Genomic DNA, 16,055 nt, shown 5'->3' with positions numbered 1-16,055 from the left:
CTACAATATTTAACCCATACATAAACATTAATTAATTTGAAAATAGTCTCTAAATACCATAGCAATCCCAAAACTTCCAAACCTATCAATACCTAATTGTTTCAACTAAAATACTACACATTATTCATAAAAAAAATTCCCTTCTCCTGCATAGTGCCTAGACCTCACCACACATCAACCCCTTGCATCCATTTCAATCACCACACATCAATCCAACAAAGCCCTAACCATCACCACACATCTTTCCAAAATATATGTTCTCAATTCTACAAATCAACATGAACCAAATGGAGCAAGATTAATATGTGTCTTCCGCACTACATCCCCACCCACATTATCCAATTAACATCCAATCCGAGCCAATAATTATCAAACCACGGTTGGAACCAAAACAATGCGAAATATCCAATAAAACATGGGGGAAATTAGGGTTTCTAGAGGAGTTTACCTTCTCAATCGATCTCCAACTCAATCCTGACAAAATCCCCTTCGATTTGAGTGGATTTGGGGGAGATTTGGTGAGGGGAGAAGAGAGTGCGACGAACCCTAGCACGCGGGGTGGGGAAGAATAGAGGAAAGGCTGGCTGGGGGCGGCCTCGGCCGGCCTCTAAGTACCAAAACTCGGCGCCAGGCCCTTTGGCGCTGAGATTGGCCATCTCAGCGTCGAAGCGGTTGGCGCTGAGGTAGCTGCCACGTCAGCTGGGGGATCAGCCCGGCCGCCACGGTGGCACGAGGTCAGCGCCACGCCCGTTGGCGCTGACATGCCCAACCTCAGCGCCAATGCGCTTGGCGCTGAGCAAACGGCCTATTTTTAGTTGAAGTTTTTGGCAGGGGTTAGTTTCGAATAAGTTTTTGAAAATGGTCAATTTGTAAAAAAAACGGCCAAAACAACGTGTGAAGGGTTTGGACGCTCACTTATCCAAAGCAAAGAAAAACTACCACTTCAGTACTTCACCGTAGATGCATGCGAACTACTTTAGTAGAAATTGTAGAATTTCCAAAACCTCAGAAGAAAAGGTCGTTGTGCCTCATTTGCATCCTCGGTCTCTTTACTCTCCCTGCAACTATTTACTAATTTCAATTTACTTTACTAGAGTTTCCATGCTATGCCTGCTTCCACTTTACTGTTACACTAGTTAACATTGGACATATAGTAGGTTAGCATTTCATATCTACAATTAGGATTTTATTGTTGGGCCTAAGTTTTTAGAAACTTCATTCATCTTGCGCTAGGGTATCTTTGATCATTCAACGCGTGGTCCGCTCGATCTCGATCTTGGGGCGATCTGATTGTTGGGACCTTAACTAGTGTTCACAAACCCTATTCACCCTTGTGATTAATCGTTCATTGTGATCTACTAACTACTATATTTTTTTTTTAGAAATTAATGATCAAAGTTAGGAATTTTATTACTACTACTACTTATATATACTACTTACTTAGGATAAAGCTAAAACGATAATTAATTTGAAATGGAAGGAATAAATGGCTGCCTACCTAACGTGAGTTTAGTTTTCTGTTTTTAACAGCAACTGTTGCTAGTTCTGCATCATATTTAATTTGTACTATGCGGCCGGACTGAAGAACCTTCAATTCACTATACAACCCATGTTTAGCCGGCATGCAATTAACCGGATGAAAAGATCGAAAATGTGCCTCAGCTCTAGCTGTAGCGAAGACCCAAGAAGAAAACGTGCAGCACTTGAAACAATGGACACCGGGCCCGGAAACAGCAGTTATGCATGAAAGAGTGGGCAGGCTCGGGTGGCCGGGTTTCGCTATGATTTCCTGCAAAGAACCCGGTGATCTTGGCTATATGTATATGTAGATGCATGTAGTAGGTGCAGGGTGTGTGCATTGACATGTCACCTTTCCGAATCATCACCTTTTCTCCTCTTTCTGGCCTGCAATTATGAATCTTCTCCACACTTGACTACGTACCAGCGGCCATGTCTGCCGGCCGGCCGTGTTCAACTCCAACCAAGCACCAATATCTGGACTCTGGTCGGGTGACACTAAGTTGACACAAGATTACATCGATGATGCACGATGCAGGCCAATCTGGGCGGCTGAGATGAGATGGCTTCATGGCGACAACTACTGTGGTCACAAATAATTGCCCACTAGCTGCAACCCAACAACTCAGACAGCCTTGGAGGGGAAGATTATATATTTAACCCTTCACCCACTGGCCCATACGGACATCAAGCAACGGTCTGCAGATCACCCCCAACTGCAAGGACCATTTGACACTGCCATCATCATTCAAAACAGACCTAAAACTGATTCCAGTCAGGAACCATGATAACGTGGTCGCATCACAAATGCACATGCAAGAGGCAACACAGGTCAGGTCAGCTTTATCTAGGATTGTTACAGAGGCTGCAGGATATGTACAATAATATGTTGAACGGAGAGGAGAGGCCTTGTGATTTTACAGGCCTAATATAGCAAATGGCTGAGAAGTACATTTGAGGAGGTTCGTCTCCTGAATAGTATCAGCGACGATCAATACCTTTGACATAGACAGGTTTGACAGATTGCATTTGCACAAGCACAAAAAAAAGGTAGGCTTGGTGACAAATATAGCATAAATAATCGGTTTAAACTCAGATCACCTATCAAGATTCCTCTGGTCACCTTTTTCTTGACCTTTCTTATCCTTCGGTGATGAAGCAGCCTCAACTGTGTCTTGCTCAGTTTCAGAAAGTGATAGATGAGGGTTCATTCCGTCATCAATTGGTAATGTCCTCTTGGATCCCTCAAGAGCTAAACCCAGAACAATGTTGTCTTCAAAGACGGGTCTCGATTCTTTCTTTGAATTAGCAACAGAGACAGCGCCATCTCCTTCTCGTTCTGTGGCCTCAGCTCCTTGAGTTTTTCCTTTACCAGTTTTGGAAGTTGATGCAATAGGATCCATATTTTCTGACCATGGAGAAGATGGCGATGTTGTTGTCGCATGATCATTTTTACTATTCTTCATGCGACCATCTTCTGGTACTGATTTTTTCTGTTCCTGCTTCTCGGAGTTGCTTATACTAGCATTATCAGCTGAAGCTGACTTAGCCTCTGCAGAAGTGACTGTCTTGACTTTATGATCTTCACGCGATGCTGGACGAGGCTTAGACTTGTCATCGCTAATCCTTGCAGAGGTATCAATCAGAAGTGGACGGCCACGTACACGACTATACATCTCCTCTCCGAAAGGAATGTTATCGATGTCTGCATTGCCATAAGATTTCTGAACTGTTCGAATCTGGGTGGCAAGCCTTGCCCTATGATGGCCGACTATTCTAAGAAGATCCAACATAACAGCTTCCTGTTGTAATATTGAACAAAAAATACTCAGTTGTTTTGTAGCACCACAGACAGAACACTACCATCAATTGTTTCAAGTGCTGTCTAAAAATCCTACTGGAATATCGCATGCAAACATGGCTTTCTAGGCTAGGTTTCTCCAATGAAATTTGAAATAAAAGCTATTATAATGCTTTCCATACAAGGTGGAACTGTGGAAGGAAAAGTCCCAGAAAAGATGAATGCACCAGGTTGACAGTGAGTAGATCGGGAGTTCATTGGCCCTTTAGAGTCATCATCAATGGCATGTATGGAGTTCATGCAATCTCTTGCGTCTATTTATAATTCCAGGCTGAAGTGTCAAATACTAAGATATGACAATATGCTATTTGCTCCAATTAGTGTGGCCACACTCTTTATGCCCATTTCATTTATTGCTGTCAGATGGCAACCATGCAAAAAAGAACTATAATGGAGACTATGCTTCATGCATTGGTGACTGTCAGTTCTGACAAAGTTACACTAAAGGGTCAAATAACCATAATAATTCCAATAAAACTGGTCCTACCTAGCTTGGGCAAATATTATTAATAATACAGCCTAGAAAGTAGTATTCTTGATAGAGCATATCGTTTCAGCACATACCAAACGTGTCTTTATTGTAAGCAGATATGCAGATACAGACACATTACCTGGACATTGAGATACTCCTCAAAATGAGATGTCTTCACAAAGCATGATATGTAAATCTACAGGAAAACAAAACAAAATGATATAAAAGTTTAGACACTTGCGAGCTTGGGACCAGAGATAAATTGATACAAGGGCAATGAAACTGAAATCTTAACACCAGTTTGAACTCAGAAGGTGAAAATGGAATGGCAGTTATTTTGAACAGAAAAGTAAAAAAGAGAACAAATGACATCCTGATGGTGATAGGAAAATCAACTACCAACCAGTAACTGGTTTTGACAGAAAGACTTTTGTAAAACTGGCAACTTACGATCTTAAGAGCAAACAGATTTATGTGCCAAGATTTTAGTGATGTAAAATGATTTCAGCTGCATTCTAGATTTCTTTTGCATATAAATAATTGTTTAAAAAATTTAGAGAAGAGGTAAACAAAACAAAAATCAGTCATAATCACAGTGCATTGGTTAGTTCTTAGTGAGGTTGATTAAAAATGGCTCAGGTTCGACAAGCTATACAAGGTCTGCCCAAACTGCCTTGCAGGGAAAGCTGAAGCCCTTCCGCACTTAAGCTAAAACTGTGTCGGCAAACTTTTTGAATACACATGTACAAGTGACTTACAGGTCGAATAAACTTGAGTTGGAAGTCCAAAATATTTGTATTGTTATCAAGCCAAGCTCCACGCTCAAACCCCCAACAGTCTAGCTAGCTTGAGCATGTACTGAGCTAGAGCCAAACCTACCTGGTCCCCTTGATGCCCCTAGTTACTACTTGACAGCTGTCCCAAAATTTACTGACATTATCACCTTACGACATACCAGCTACTGGCAGGATACAAGAATCAAGCTCAACAGCACATAAAGAACACAGTAAACCATACCCAAAAGAAAAAAAAAAGTAGGCTCTGGATAAGGCAGATCTGGAAGGTTCTAGCTACCAAAACATGCCATACTGACCATTGGTAAGGACCAACTCCACTAGTATTCAGATCAAAAGAGGGAATTACTCAATGTAAGAAATTAGAATTTACCATAAGAGCTTGGGTTTTTGGATCAATTTTCTCAAAAAATACTCTCCTATGCAGCCTCTGTTGCTCTATATGTGGATTCTTTGCCAACACTTTTCTCATGTCCGCAACAATTATCTACAATGGAACATGGAAAGAAACAATAATAAGGATTCAATACTATGGGGAAAGGATTAAGACGTGAACGTAAGTAATTAATTTAAAATGGTGCTTACACCAATTTTCGCAGCATCCATGTGGCTTAAAGCCAGGTAGGTCTTAATACGCCAATGGGTCCTCTGAGTGTTATTTCTCAAAATAGAAACTGTGAACTTATGGTTAGGAATGTATATAGCTTCTCTATCATCACCTCTAATGATTGTAGGGGACCACCAGCCAACATGCTGAAAATCAAAATAGTTAATGCAAGTTTCAGGATAAAAATGAGAATTCAACAAAATCATATGCAGGGGTAACAGTACATCCAAATGAAATTCCAAATTATGGAGGAAAGATGCCATTTACGTAGTGATGTAGCCCATAAGATGGAGCAAACCAAACAGCATAATGCATTTGTGCCAGATAAATGAAGAGAATGTAAACAAAGCATGCAAAGTACTAACCTCAACAATACCAGAGACTTCAACACCATCTATCTTTGTATTGATCCATTCATTCACCACGAATGGACGTGTGGCATTGATCATAACACTTGAGAGGAAGTTTGTAAAGATCTACATGTTTATAATACCTATTACTGCTATGCCACAAAAAATAATACTTCACTACCATAGAAGGTTTCATAGTACCTCACGACCAGCAAGTGTAAGCAACACAGTCCCAAAACCTCCAGCAGTAATCCACTTTTGGGTATTGAAACCCAGCAACTCCATAAAGAGAGATATAGCAGCAATCCAAATACCAGTGTAAACAGCTTTCACTGCGAAGTCAAATCCCATCTGTGTGAAAGGAACTTGTGTTAGTGATACAAGAGCATGGAAAGAATGAAGAATTAGTACTAAGCAACAAGTACAAGCAGAATCAAAATTTGGAATAAATCTTAATTTCTCGCTTTTAATACTGGTTTTTCATTCTAAAATTAACTAACAAGCCAGTTCATGTATCTAATAAAAATAATGTAACAATCAGAAAGTTTAAATCAACCTAAAGTTTAAACATTTTGTAACCATTAAATAACTGGAGAAAATTGGAGACAAATCTACGCCAACAAACTACATTCTTTTCAATAAAAAAAACACATATTCTTATTTTTTGTCAATCCCTAAGTAATCTAAATCATGTCTTATAGCCACAATGAGAATACATTTTTTATGGCAGAACACAACAATACACAGACCTCTAACTAATCATAAAGAAATAAATAGCAGGCCCCGCATATTTTATTCACTCACTTGTTTTAAATGACTTAATTTGGCTGGTCTCTCTGAAAAATGTACTTCAAAATTAAAAGCCATACACATGATTTGTAATAAAAGAACAGAAAGATTTTTAATTCCTTCGCTCAACTACAATGACAAGAAACCCACACACATTCCATGCAGATAGGTATTTTTCTGCTAGGATCAGTCTGTGCATCACATACTCTAGTATGGTCTGGACTTTGGGGCCTAAAGGCAGAAGCCACATGGCAAGGCAGTGGAAAGAGTTAGGCACAAGCATACTCCAGAACTGCAGCCTCCAAGTGGAACAAGAGACAGCAGCAGTTTGGCAATTAAGTCTCTGTTTTATTAGTTAAGAGTTCAGTCATGAATTGAGTTTCGCCAGTTACATGGCATCCATAGTCTTTAGTTGAATGTTTCCCGCACTTACTTAGTTAAGTTAGCAGATAAGATAAGATTGCATGATTTGAATGTCTTGTTCCCCTCTGGTGTTTATGTTTTTCTCTTTTCCCATTCTCTTAACTGGGGCAATGCACACATAACAGGGGCAGCTTGCGGCCAATGGGAGGCATGAACGCGAGTGATAATGACTGAGCTACCAGCCAGCTGGGCCAAAGGTCAAGTGATGCACACAGATGATGGGGTTGACCGGGAGCACACATCTGCTGGCAAAGCCGTGTGCCAAGGTCCTTGTGCTACCTCCCTCCCTCTCTTAGGGGAGTTGGATTGGTAATAAACCAAGCAAGGGCAAAATCATCCGAGGAAACACCGTTAACCCAAAATCCCCCAAAACCTTGTTCTCTCTCCTCTTTTCTCCACATCCCCCAAAATCTTGTGTGTCAAACAGTACAGACAGCTGCATCACCTTACTATACATGCCCTTAGGGGTAAAGCTTTGGCAGAAACCATGGGGCACATCAGTGATTGGCTAGCTGATCAAGGGTACATGCCCTAAACAGGGTTCTAAGACCCATACCCAACCCATGCCATCACAGTTACCAAACACAAACAGAAGTAAATGCAGATATAAAATCTAGCAGAATCAGAATGAACCAAGGTAGGTACTTAGATAATCACTTGTTCTTTTTATTCTTTGAACTGAATCATGAATTTCTTACGTAAAAGAAACAGTCTTACACGTCTTGAATCATTGGGGTTACGCATGTCCATTAGAAATTTCTGTAACTGCTGAATTAAGCTACAAAAATGATAAATTATGTCAGTATGAGAGGAAAAGGAGAGAAAAAATGTATGCAAATGAAACCAACTGAACAATAATAAACAAGGAAAATATCAGCAAAACATAGCAAAGGTAAAAGTCTACTTTACATCCATAAACTCTTGACTTGGTCCAATTTTCATCCCTCAACTCCAATACCGGATAAAACATGTCCCTAAACTATCAACGACACTATAGGTCTGAAGCTAATTCAAGGCAATTTTCGCTCCAGGTCTGCTGGGGAGTTTTTGGGAAGGTGGAAGAGAAAGGGAGTAGGAGAGGTAAATGTGACATGGCTCTTAGCTCACCCTGTACATGTCATTTGTTATGCAAGTCGACTAGCCAAGTAGTCCACATGGGCAAAAACCACTCTAAACTAGTGCTAGGGAAGATGAGGGACATGTTTTGTCCAGTTTTGGAGTTGAGAGATGAAACGTAGACTAAGAAGAGTAGGGACAAAAAGTTTACTAAGACATAACTTGTTATTTCCAAGCCAAAATGCACCAGAATGTAAGTAAAAGCTCTTCACATTAACATTTCCCTTTCTTAGGGTAAATAGGAACCATTGTCAATCTGTCAAACAAATATTATCCTTCAAGTCTGAAATTTTACCCATTTCATGTACTGACTTAATTTTCAACTTGCACATTGATGGTATCTAGTATTCTAGTCATCAGCAAAGTCTATGATTTTCCACTTTCACATGGTGTTGAGAATACTCAAATTGAGCTAGATTAAGAAGAGAATGCCAATGCCCTGAATTTCAGGCTCCAGGAAGTGCTCTATTTTTAACTTTATCAGTCCGCAAACATGACAACATCAAATAACTGAGTATGTTGAACTAGCCACAATTAACTTGCATAATTAGAACAATAGTTATAACTTGAAAGGCATCTCTGAATTTTTTTTCCGTTGAGAACATATAATGTGCACCTCGTCAGAATATAGGCAATAGCCAGGACAGTTGATAATGATCTCACAAAAGTTACAAGGCGTGTTTTAACTGCTTGGCTTGCTGCTGAAGGCAACACAACTGGATCCAAAGCCCTGTACAATGTTGTAGAACAAAAACAAATAACAAAAGAAATAAGCAAAAGATGGCACTCAGATGATGCAATATCAATAAGATAGGATTGACACTTCCCAAATTATATACTCCGCTATGGCTACTGTACCTGCAGATAAGTGTTGCTCCTGTCCATAGAAGCAATGGTTGAAGGTACGAGGTAGAAATTAAGTATGTAGGGCTTTTCTTCCAGTTGCCTCCATGCTGTAAGGTACATTTTGGTTATGATATTTTTAGCAAGTCAAAACATAAAAAGCAGAAATAAGGCCATGTAACAGAACAATACGTCGAAACGGTTTCTAATGTCCCTCATTAAAGGCAAGAATCCCCATAAAGCAAAGACAATTATTCCAATTGCAGGAACCACAAGCGCAGTAGCAGGATTTGCAAGTAAAGTGTCACATGACCTGTCAAGAGAAAATAAGGAATCGGTAAAAAGAATTCCAGACATGAAATAAGTAAAATTTTATAGTGATACGGAAATTACAATAAGAAGCAAATTCTTATTTAAAAAGTGTTAATTTAAACTGGTTGAGGCATAAAATGTGAGTAGGCATCCTAAACTAATTGTGGATATTTTTTAAGAAAAATGTCTCAGTATAGTTCTATCTCAAAGCATCCAATAAGCTAAAATTCTAGGCAAATTATTATCACATGTTATACAAATAATTGAAGACCATGGGACTCAGTCAAGAGAAGTAGATCACAAACCTACTAAATGTTCCCTAGTACCCTAAGATACTGGAAGATATCAACTTGCTCACCAGTCTGATGCGTACTATTCAAATGTACTATAAGATACCACTACAAAACACTTACGATCATATACCATTTTACAGTCAGCAAGAAAATCAAATTCTGCAGATTTATGTATGGTGACAAGCATGATCATCAGTGCAAACTTTCTGAGCATTCAGGAAACTTCACAAGTAACAGTTTACTGATGGGACAAGCATGATCATCAGTGCAGATTTATGTACAATACTATGGTGACAAGCATGATAGGACAAGCAAAACTACCTAGTCAATGCCACTGATGTGCTCTTGACCAAAGGGATTTCCTGCAAAGAAACAGGCAATGCAAAAGATCTAACACCCAAGGCTCTATATCTAGAAGGCACATATAGCATAGGCCTATAGTTCCTCTCCAATATGTTATGACCCCAGCAATTGTGTCCCTGCAAAGAAATGAAGAGAATTTCTCTAAGGTTTACTATAATAGAGCAAAAACAACATTAAAATAAATGGAGTCAAATACTACCTCCGTCCAAAATATAAAGATTTTTAGAGTTGGACACGGATAGTAAGAAAGTATGTAGAATTAAATGGGAGATGTTTGTGATTGGTTGAGAAATGGAGGTAGGTGGAAAAATAGAATGGTGAATGGTTGTGATTGGTTGGGAAAAGGATATTGGTGAAGAAGTTGTTATATTTTGGGATGGAGGGAGTACTATATACTATTGGATAACAAAGAACAAATGACAAATACAAACTGTAGTGAATGATGCAAAAGAAAAAAAAAAGGAAACACAGTACAACTATTAACTGTTATATTATTCGTGTACCAAATATAGGTTCTTCTCTATGACTCTATGTAGTAATAAAAGAAATGCTTTGTGTCCCTATGCGCACAACACTACTCAGCAATATCTCTATGTAGTAATAAAAGAAATGCTTTGTGTCCCTATGCGCACAATACTACTCAGCAATATGTGCATAATACAGATTCCCCATTTCTCAGTCTATCGACAGATGGTAAACACTTACAAGTTATGAGATATTCATTATTTCACTTAATTCTCATACCACAACATATTGATAAAAGCATCTTCTCCCACTCTCATGTGAATGCAGCTTGTTAGACCATTTCAAGAAAATGAATTACACTTTATTAACTCAAACAAAAATTAATGTATCTACAAAATGGTGAGAACAAGCACGGCATTTAATTCCTTTTATCACTTCAATTGCTTAGAATTGACAGGAAAGACTAACAGTAACTTGACAATCGTTGTGTAAATATTATTAGAATTTCAAACTAAGTTTCAAACAGCAAGATATCTGGATAGTCTAAAGCTGTCAAATACATCTGTGAAAGAGAAATAGATAGCAAAATAATTCTCTGCCATACATATGTACACACTCCTATTCTAAAATAATTATTTGCTTCTGCTACATGACAACTACTAACTTTTTTCTCAAAAAAAAATCTACTAACTTGCACAATTTCAAGTAGGAACAAATATTAGGTGCAGAAAAAGGTAAAACATATGTAGACTTACAGTAAAACATAACAAAAGAAACATCACTACACCTCTATAAACAGTGACTGAAAAATAATATTATCTTAACAGTACTGAAAGGAAGAAACCATACATTAGGGACCGAAGATAATGAAGTTGATGTGAGAGAACTTCGGATATCTGGGTTCTAGGAAAAATAAACATTCAGGAGTCAGGACACAGAAAATAAAAACAGATTAATAATTAAAGATTAGGAGTGAACAATCTGCACCCTGAATTTGTTGGTCTGGCAGAAACGGTTGGTAGCAGTCACTCCTTGGAATAGCTGGGATGTCACTCCAACAGCCATCTCAGGCAGGACTCAAATGACACGTAAAATAATCACATCCACTGAATTAACTTCTATCAGTGCTGCCTGAGTTATAAGTGCAACTTCACTTCTCTGACAAAAAAAACAATATGTAAGAAGTGTGGTTTGCAACGGGCTTAAGATTAATTTGAAATATTTTTTAGAACATCAAGTTTCCTGTTTCTTAATTAAGTATGAAGGAGTCCATATTACTCCCCAGTCCCCACCCCCACCCCCGAGAAATGTTCTGCCATCGTGGTCATTGATGTGGCTGCTAACATTTGCATTCACTCAGAATTTGTTACATAAAATATTCTTCCTCATATGTTCAGGGTACTAGTATTGCCAAAATATTAAGTTTTAGCATGACAACATGGTGCCCGAATCAAATAAATCAAGGTAATGAAGATACTTTTATGCATGACCAGACACTGGAGGCTCCACATACCCTTGGAGCACTATATTAATTAAAATATGGTGTCGGTAATAAAATATTTTTATCAACATCATAGTATGACCTAACCTAAGTCCTACCAACTAGTACCACTGTGCAAGAGTAACCGGAAATCAAACTGGTCATGCCCAACCCTAGGCATGCCAATTACAGCTAAAAACAACACTGTTCTAATTACACCTGCAAGCTGCTCCAAATCGCCTACTAACATTCAAGAATGGATATTGGAATTTCAGTGCCATCAAGACCGTGCCACTGCCCACTGGTATTCATGGTCAAGTTGGTAACAGGAAATGGAGGTCCTAGGTTACATAGCAGTATAAATCACGCGCAAAGATATCATCACAGTTAAGCAGACCATCCCATGCCGTACCCTCGAATTGAACGAACCAATTCAAACCCCTCAATTCTAGGAAATTATTATCAACTTAGCAGACGGCAACATAGTAACAACAGCCAGTACTATCATAGGAACAACAGGTATTAATCCTATCCTAATCCATTTAGAACAAAACCAAAACCAATTAACCCCCAATGATTCAACCATTCCTCATCCAATTCCTTCACACAAACCATGCATAGTGATTCTCGATCTGTCAGACGAGGAGTTGCGTACGCGACACGGCACCGAGGCGCGCCGCCCACCAATAACCAGGAGCAGCGGCAGGGGCCCTTACCTGGGCGGAGTCGCGCTCGGACGGAAGGCCACGCCGGCCCGGGATTTCAGCGGCAACTCTCCGGCGGCGCCGGCGGCCCGCGGCGGGCGCTGAATCCGAGGGGATAGGAGGGAGGGAGGGAGGGAGGGAGGGAGGGGGGCGGCGGGCGAGGGAGGAGAGGGAGAGGGGGACGATGGATGAGTGGGGGGAGATTGGGAGAAGGGAAGGGAGGAGGAGAAAGAAGAAGGGAGAAAAAAAGAGGAGGAAAGGAAGGCGAAGGCGATAACGCCGTCTGCGTCCGGGCGCGGCGTGGCGAGGCGACACACGCGACGCCGCGAGAGCGATGGGGGAAGCGACGGAACCACGCACGTGTAGCCTTATCGCCCTTGCCTTTTTGCCTATGCGCCGTGCCTGATTGACCAGCTGCTTTTCTTTATTATTATATTATTTCTTCTTTTATATTATTTTAAAGTATATGCGATGATTGACTCATAATATTTTTTTTCGTGCCCCTCACCTCCTTCTCTTTTTTTTTTCTTTATAATTGTATAAAACATGAAAAAAAAAGGAAATTACTATAGAACGTGTATCGAATTTTTTTAGCCATTGGATTAGCTCCAAATTTGTGCACGCGAGATGAGAGAAAATTTTTGGCCATTAAATTCACTCCGAAATTTATGCACGCAAGATGAAAGAAAATAGTAGAGAATCGCTACAGAGATAACCTTTTATACAAAGAATTTTAAATTGTGAGAAGCAGCTTGTACTTCTGATTTATTTTCCGACTACAACTATCTATAATTATAGTCTATAGATTCTTGTAATCTATATAACAATCTCAACTATTTCAAAGAGCTTCGGACAGCTAAATATCCTACGTGAGGCAATAACTATACGCGTGAGAAACTCTCTAAATATGGCCTACTTATAGAACGATGGGTCGGTAGCTAGGATTAAGCCACCGGCTTTCATGGACCACAAGCTGCTTAGCGAGCTGTGCCAAATTACCAACCATAGTCCAGCAACTAGGAATTGAGCCCTCTTGAAAAGAATAACTAGGGCTGTGTTTGAGAAGAGGAGATTGGAAAGATACGCAAAACGAGGTGAGCCATTAGCACATGATTAATTGACTATTAAGTATTTTAAACTTAAAAAATGGATTAATATGATTTTTTAAAGCATCTTTTCTATAGAATTTTTTTTACAAAAAACGCACCGTTTAGTATTTCGGGAAGCGTGCGCGCGGAAAACGAAGCAAAACTCACTAACAATCACTTAGATCACCTAGGAAAGAACACAGCCTAAAGCATCCATTCTTTTTCTCAACTCCAAACTCGTACTTTTAAAACTATTAAATGGTGTGTGTTTTGTAAAAATAAAGTTTCTATATAAAAGTATAATTATTAATACTTAATTAATCGTGTGCTAACGAGGTTTCTCGTTTTACATGCGTTAAAATCTGTCTTCAAAAGTGAAGATGGAACGCAACCTAAAAATTGAACTGATTGAATCCCCTCCATTACAATAGTTCAGTTTTATATACAAGTCCCTTGCATTTCTATATTACTAAACAGACTAAAATTCGGAAATATACAATTTCTTAGGAATTACACAATTTTTAAGGGATTGTCTATGAGACGAATGGCTGAAAAAATTTGTGTTCTCGGCCCGTTTGTCTGACTCTCTATGATCCAAACACGCATCTCCCATCCACCTGCGCAAGGAATAAGTTCACCGGAGGTCCCTCAACTTAACAGCGAGATTTTTTGAGGTCCCTTAACAACAAAATCAGAAATGTCTACCCCTAAATTCACTTAAACCGTTCACCGGAGGTCACTCGGCAGTATTTTTGTCCGGTTTTGCTGACGTGGCATCCTAGTCAGCAAAAAAAATTTAAAAAAAAAACTTGGGGCTCACATGTCAGCTGCATATCTTTTTTCTTCTCTTTTCTTCTCCTTCTCTCCTCTTCTCTTTTCTTTTCTCTCTCCTCTTCTCCTTCAGGCTGCGGGCGGAGCAACCGCGCGCCGTGGCCGCCGTCGTCGTCAGCTCTCCACCGTCGTCGTCGCCGTGAGCGAGGCAAAGCGGCGCGGCCGTTCGGCGGCGGAGCGGAGGCAGCGGAGCGCGGCGGTGGAGCGGAGGCTGCGGGCGGAGCAGCCGCGTGCCGTGGCCGCCGTTGTCGTCAGCTCTCCACCGTCGTCGGCGCCGTGAGCGAGGCTACGCGGCGCGGCCGTCCGGCGGCGGAGCGGAGGCAGCGGAGCGCGGCGGCGGAGCGGAGGCTGCGGGCGAAGCAGCCGCGCGCCGTGGCCGCCGTCGTCGTCGGCTCTCCACCGTCGTCATCGCCGTGAGCGAGGCTGTCCGGCGGCGGAGCGGAGGCAGCGGAGCGCGGCGGCGGAGCGGAGGCTGCGGGCCGAGCAGCCGCGAGCCGTGGCCGCCGTCGTCGCCGTGGGCGAGGCCTAGAGTTACATGCATATATGCATTCATTCATGAATATATACATATATATTCGATCGATCTTGTCACTTTCAACCCGTGCAGGAGCCTGCAAATCAATCACAAGCTGCTTTTGCTTTGGTCTTTTTCTCTCTACTGCATGCATGTATCCCTCACTTGAGAGCCCATAGCTAGCATGCATGCGTTCACAGGCTTTTGGCCTTTCTTCTCTTGCGCGCGGAGGGACGCTATTGCCACCGACAAGCTCGCGAGTGAAGCTCGGCCGGCTCTCTCTCCTCTCCGGCAAAAAGGGCGCCAAGGCCGCCCTGCTCAACGACGATGATTACGAGCCCCCCGCGCCGCCGCTCCCACCCGGGGACGGCGACGACGACGAGGAGCCCATCAACCTCGTCTTCAAGGGCGGAGATGACTAGATGAGGCCGGCGGGAGAGGGGGTGGCGTGCTGCATCGGCGAAGAGGTCGCCGCCGACCGCCTGCCGCCGCTCCGCAGCCACACCTGCCCCCCGCCGCTCGCCGACCAGGCCCCCCGCTCCGTCGTAATCGCCCGCCGCCCTCCGCCCACCGCTGCTCCGCCTACCGCGCTCGTGGAGGTCAACCAACACGACGACGCTACCGGCGGTGAAGAGCTGGAGCATGACGAGCGCCGCCGCTCCGCTGCCGCTCTCGCCCGCTGCCCTGCCCGCCGCTCCCGCCGTCCCAGCCGCCTCTCTCCCCCTCTCCCGCCACCGCTGGCACGCTCGCTCCACGCCGCCCGCCGCCACGCCCGCCTCCTCTCCCCCCGCTTCTTCCCCGCGGGCCGTTGTGCCCGCACCGCCGCCTGTCGCCACACCCTCATCTGCCCAGCCGGCTCACTGAAGAAGAGATGAGAAAAGAGAATGTGCAGCTGACATGTGGGTCCCAGATACTTTTTAAATTTTTTTTTGCTAACTAGGATGCCACGTCAGCAAAACCGGGCAAAAATACTGCCGAGGGACCTCCAGTGGGTTGAAGGAGTTTAGGGGTACACATTTCTGGTTTTGTGGTTAAGGGACCGCAAAAAATCTCGTTGTTAAGTTGAGGGACTTTTGGTGAACTTATTCCCCTGCGGCAATACTCTCGCGTGCATGGTGCACTTTCCAGCCATTGTAACCCATTTTGTTGTGTCAGGTTGGTGGCAAAAAAGCCCATAGCCACACGAAGGGGCCCATGATGTTTTCTACAGGGCACACGAAAAAACAAGGAAT

At 42.1% G+C, this 16,055-nt stretch overlaps 1 protein-coding gene across 2 annotated transcripts; it reads right to left on the bottom strand.

Moving 5' to 3' along the window:
• Nucleotides 1–2,393: 2,393 nt before the first annotated feature.
• Nucleotides 2,394–12,748, bottom strand: LOC4333183 (mechanosensitive ion channel protein 2, chloroplastic). 2 transcript variants are annotated; one of them, XM_015775790.3, is made up of 14 exons: nucleotides 12,403–12,748; nucleotides 11,194–11,364; nucleotides 11,056–11,109; nucleotides 9,700–9,857; nucleotides 8,966–9,086; nucleotides 8,789–8,883; nucleotides 8,547–8,660; nucleotides 7,532–7,592; nucleotides 5,804–5,953; nucleotides 5,618–5,728; nucleotides 5,231–5,398; nucleotides 5,019–5,132; nucleotides 3,991–4,047; nucleotides 2,394–3,320 (listed from the first exon to the last, which is right to left on the bottom strand). In XM_015775790.3, exons 2-14 carry the CDS (start codon nucleotides 11,269–11,271, stop codon nucleotides 2,616–2,618), a joined length of 1,986 nt encoding a protein of 661 aa, XP_015631276.1. In that variant the 5' UTR covers nucleotides 11,272–11,364; nucleotides 12,403–12,748; the 3' UTR covers nucleotides 2,394–2,615. The 2 variants fall into 2 exon arrangements, with proteins under 2 accessions (XP_015631276.1, XP_015631277.1); XM_015775791.3 differs by having other exon boundaries at nucleotides 11,194–11,359.
• Nucleotides 12,749–16,055: the final 3,307 nt, after the last annotated feature.

Source organism: Oryza sativa, chromosome 3 (assembly GCF_034140825.1).
Source record: "Oryza sativa Japonica Group chromosome 3, ASM3414082v1".
Lineage (NCBI taxonomy): Eukaryota > Viridiplantae > Streptophyta > Magnoliopsida > Poales > Poaceae > Oryza > Oryza sativa.
Note: the sequence above shows the minus strand (reverse complement) of the source record. Positions and strands in the feature narration are given on the sequence as shown.

Bases quoted from the DNA above. Each gene is read 5' to 3' on its own strand.
- LOC4333183 (XM_015775790.3), bottom strand. From the start codon at position 11,271: ATGGCTGTTGGAGTGACATCCCAGCTATTCCAAGGAGTGACTGCTACC. The intron at 9,858-11,055 runs GTATGGTTTCTT...ATTTCTTTGCAG, and splicing joins CATTATCTTCGGTCCCTAAT to GGACACAATTGCTGGGGTCA. The intron at 5,954-7,531 runs GTAAGACTGTTT...CCTTTCACACAG, and splicing joins ACCCCAATGATTCAAGACGT to ATGGGATTTGACTTCGCAGT.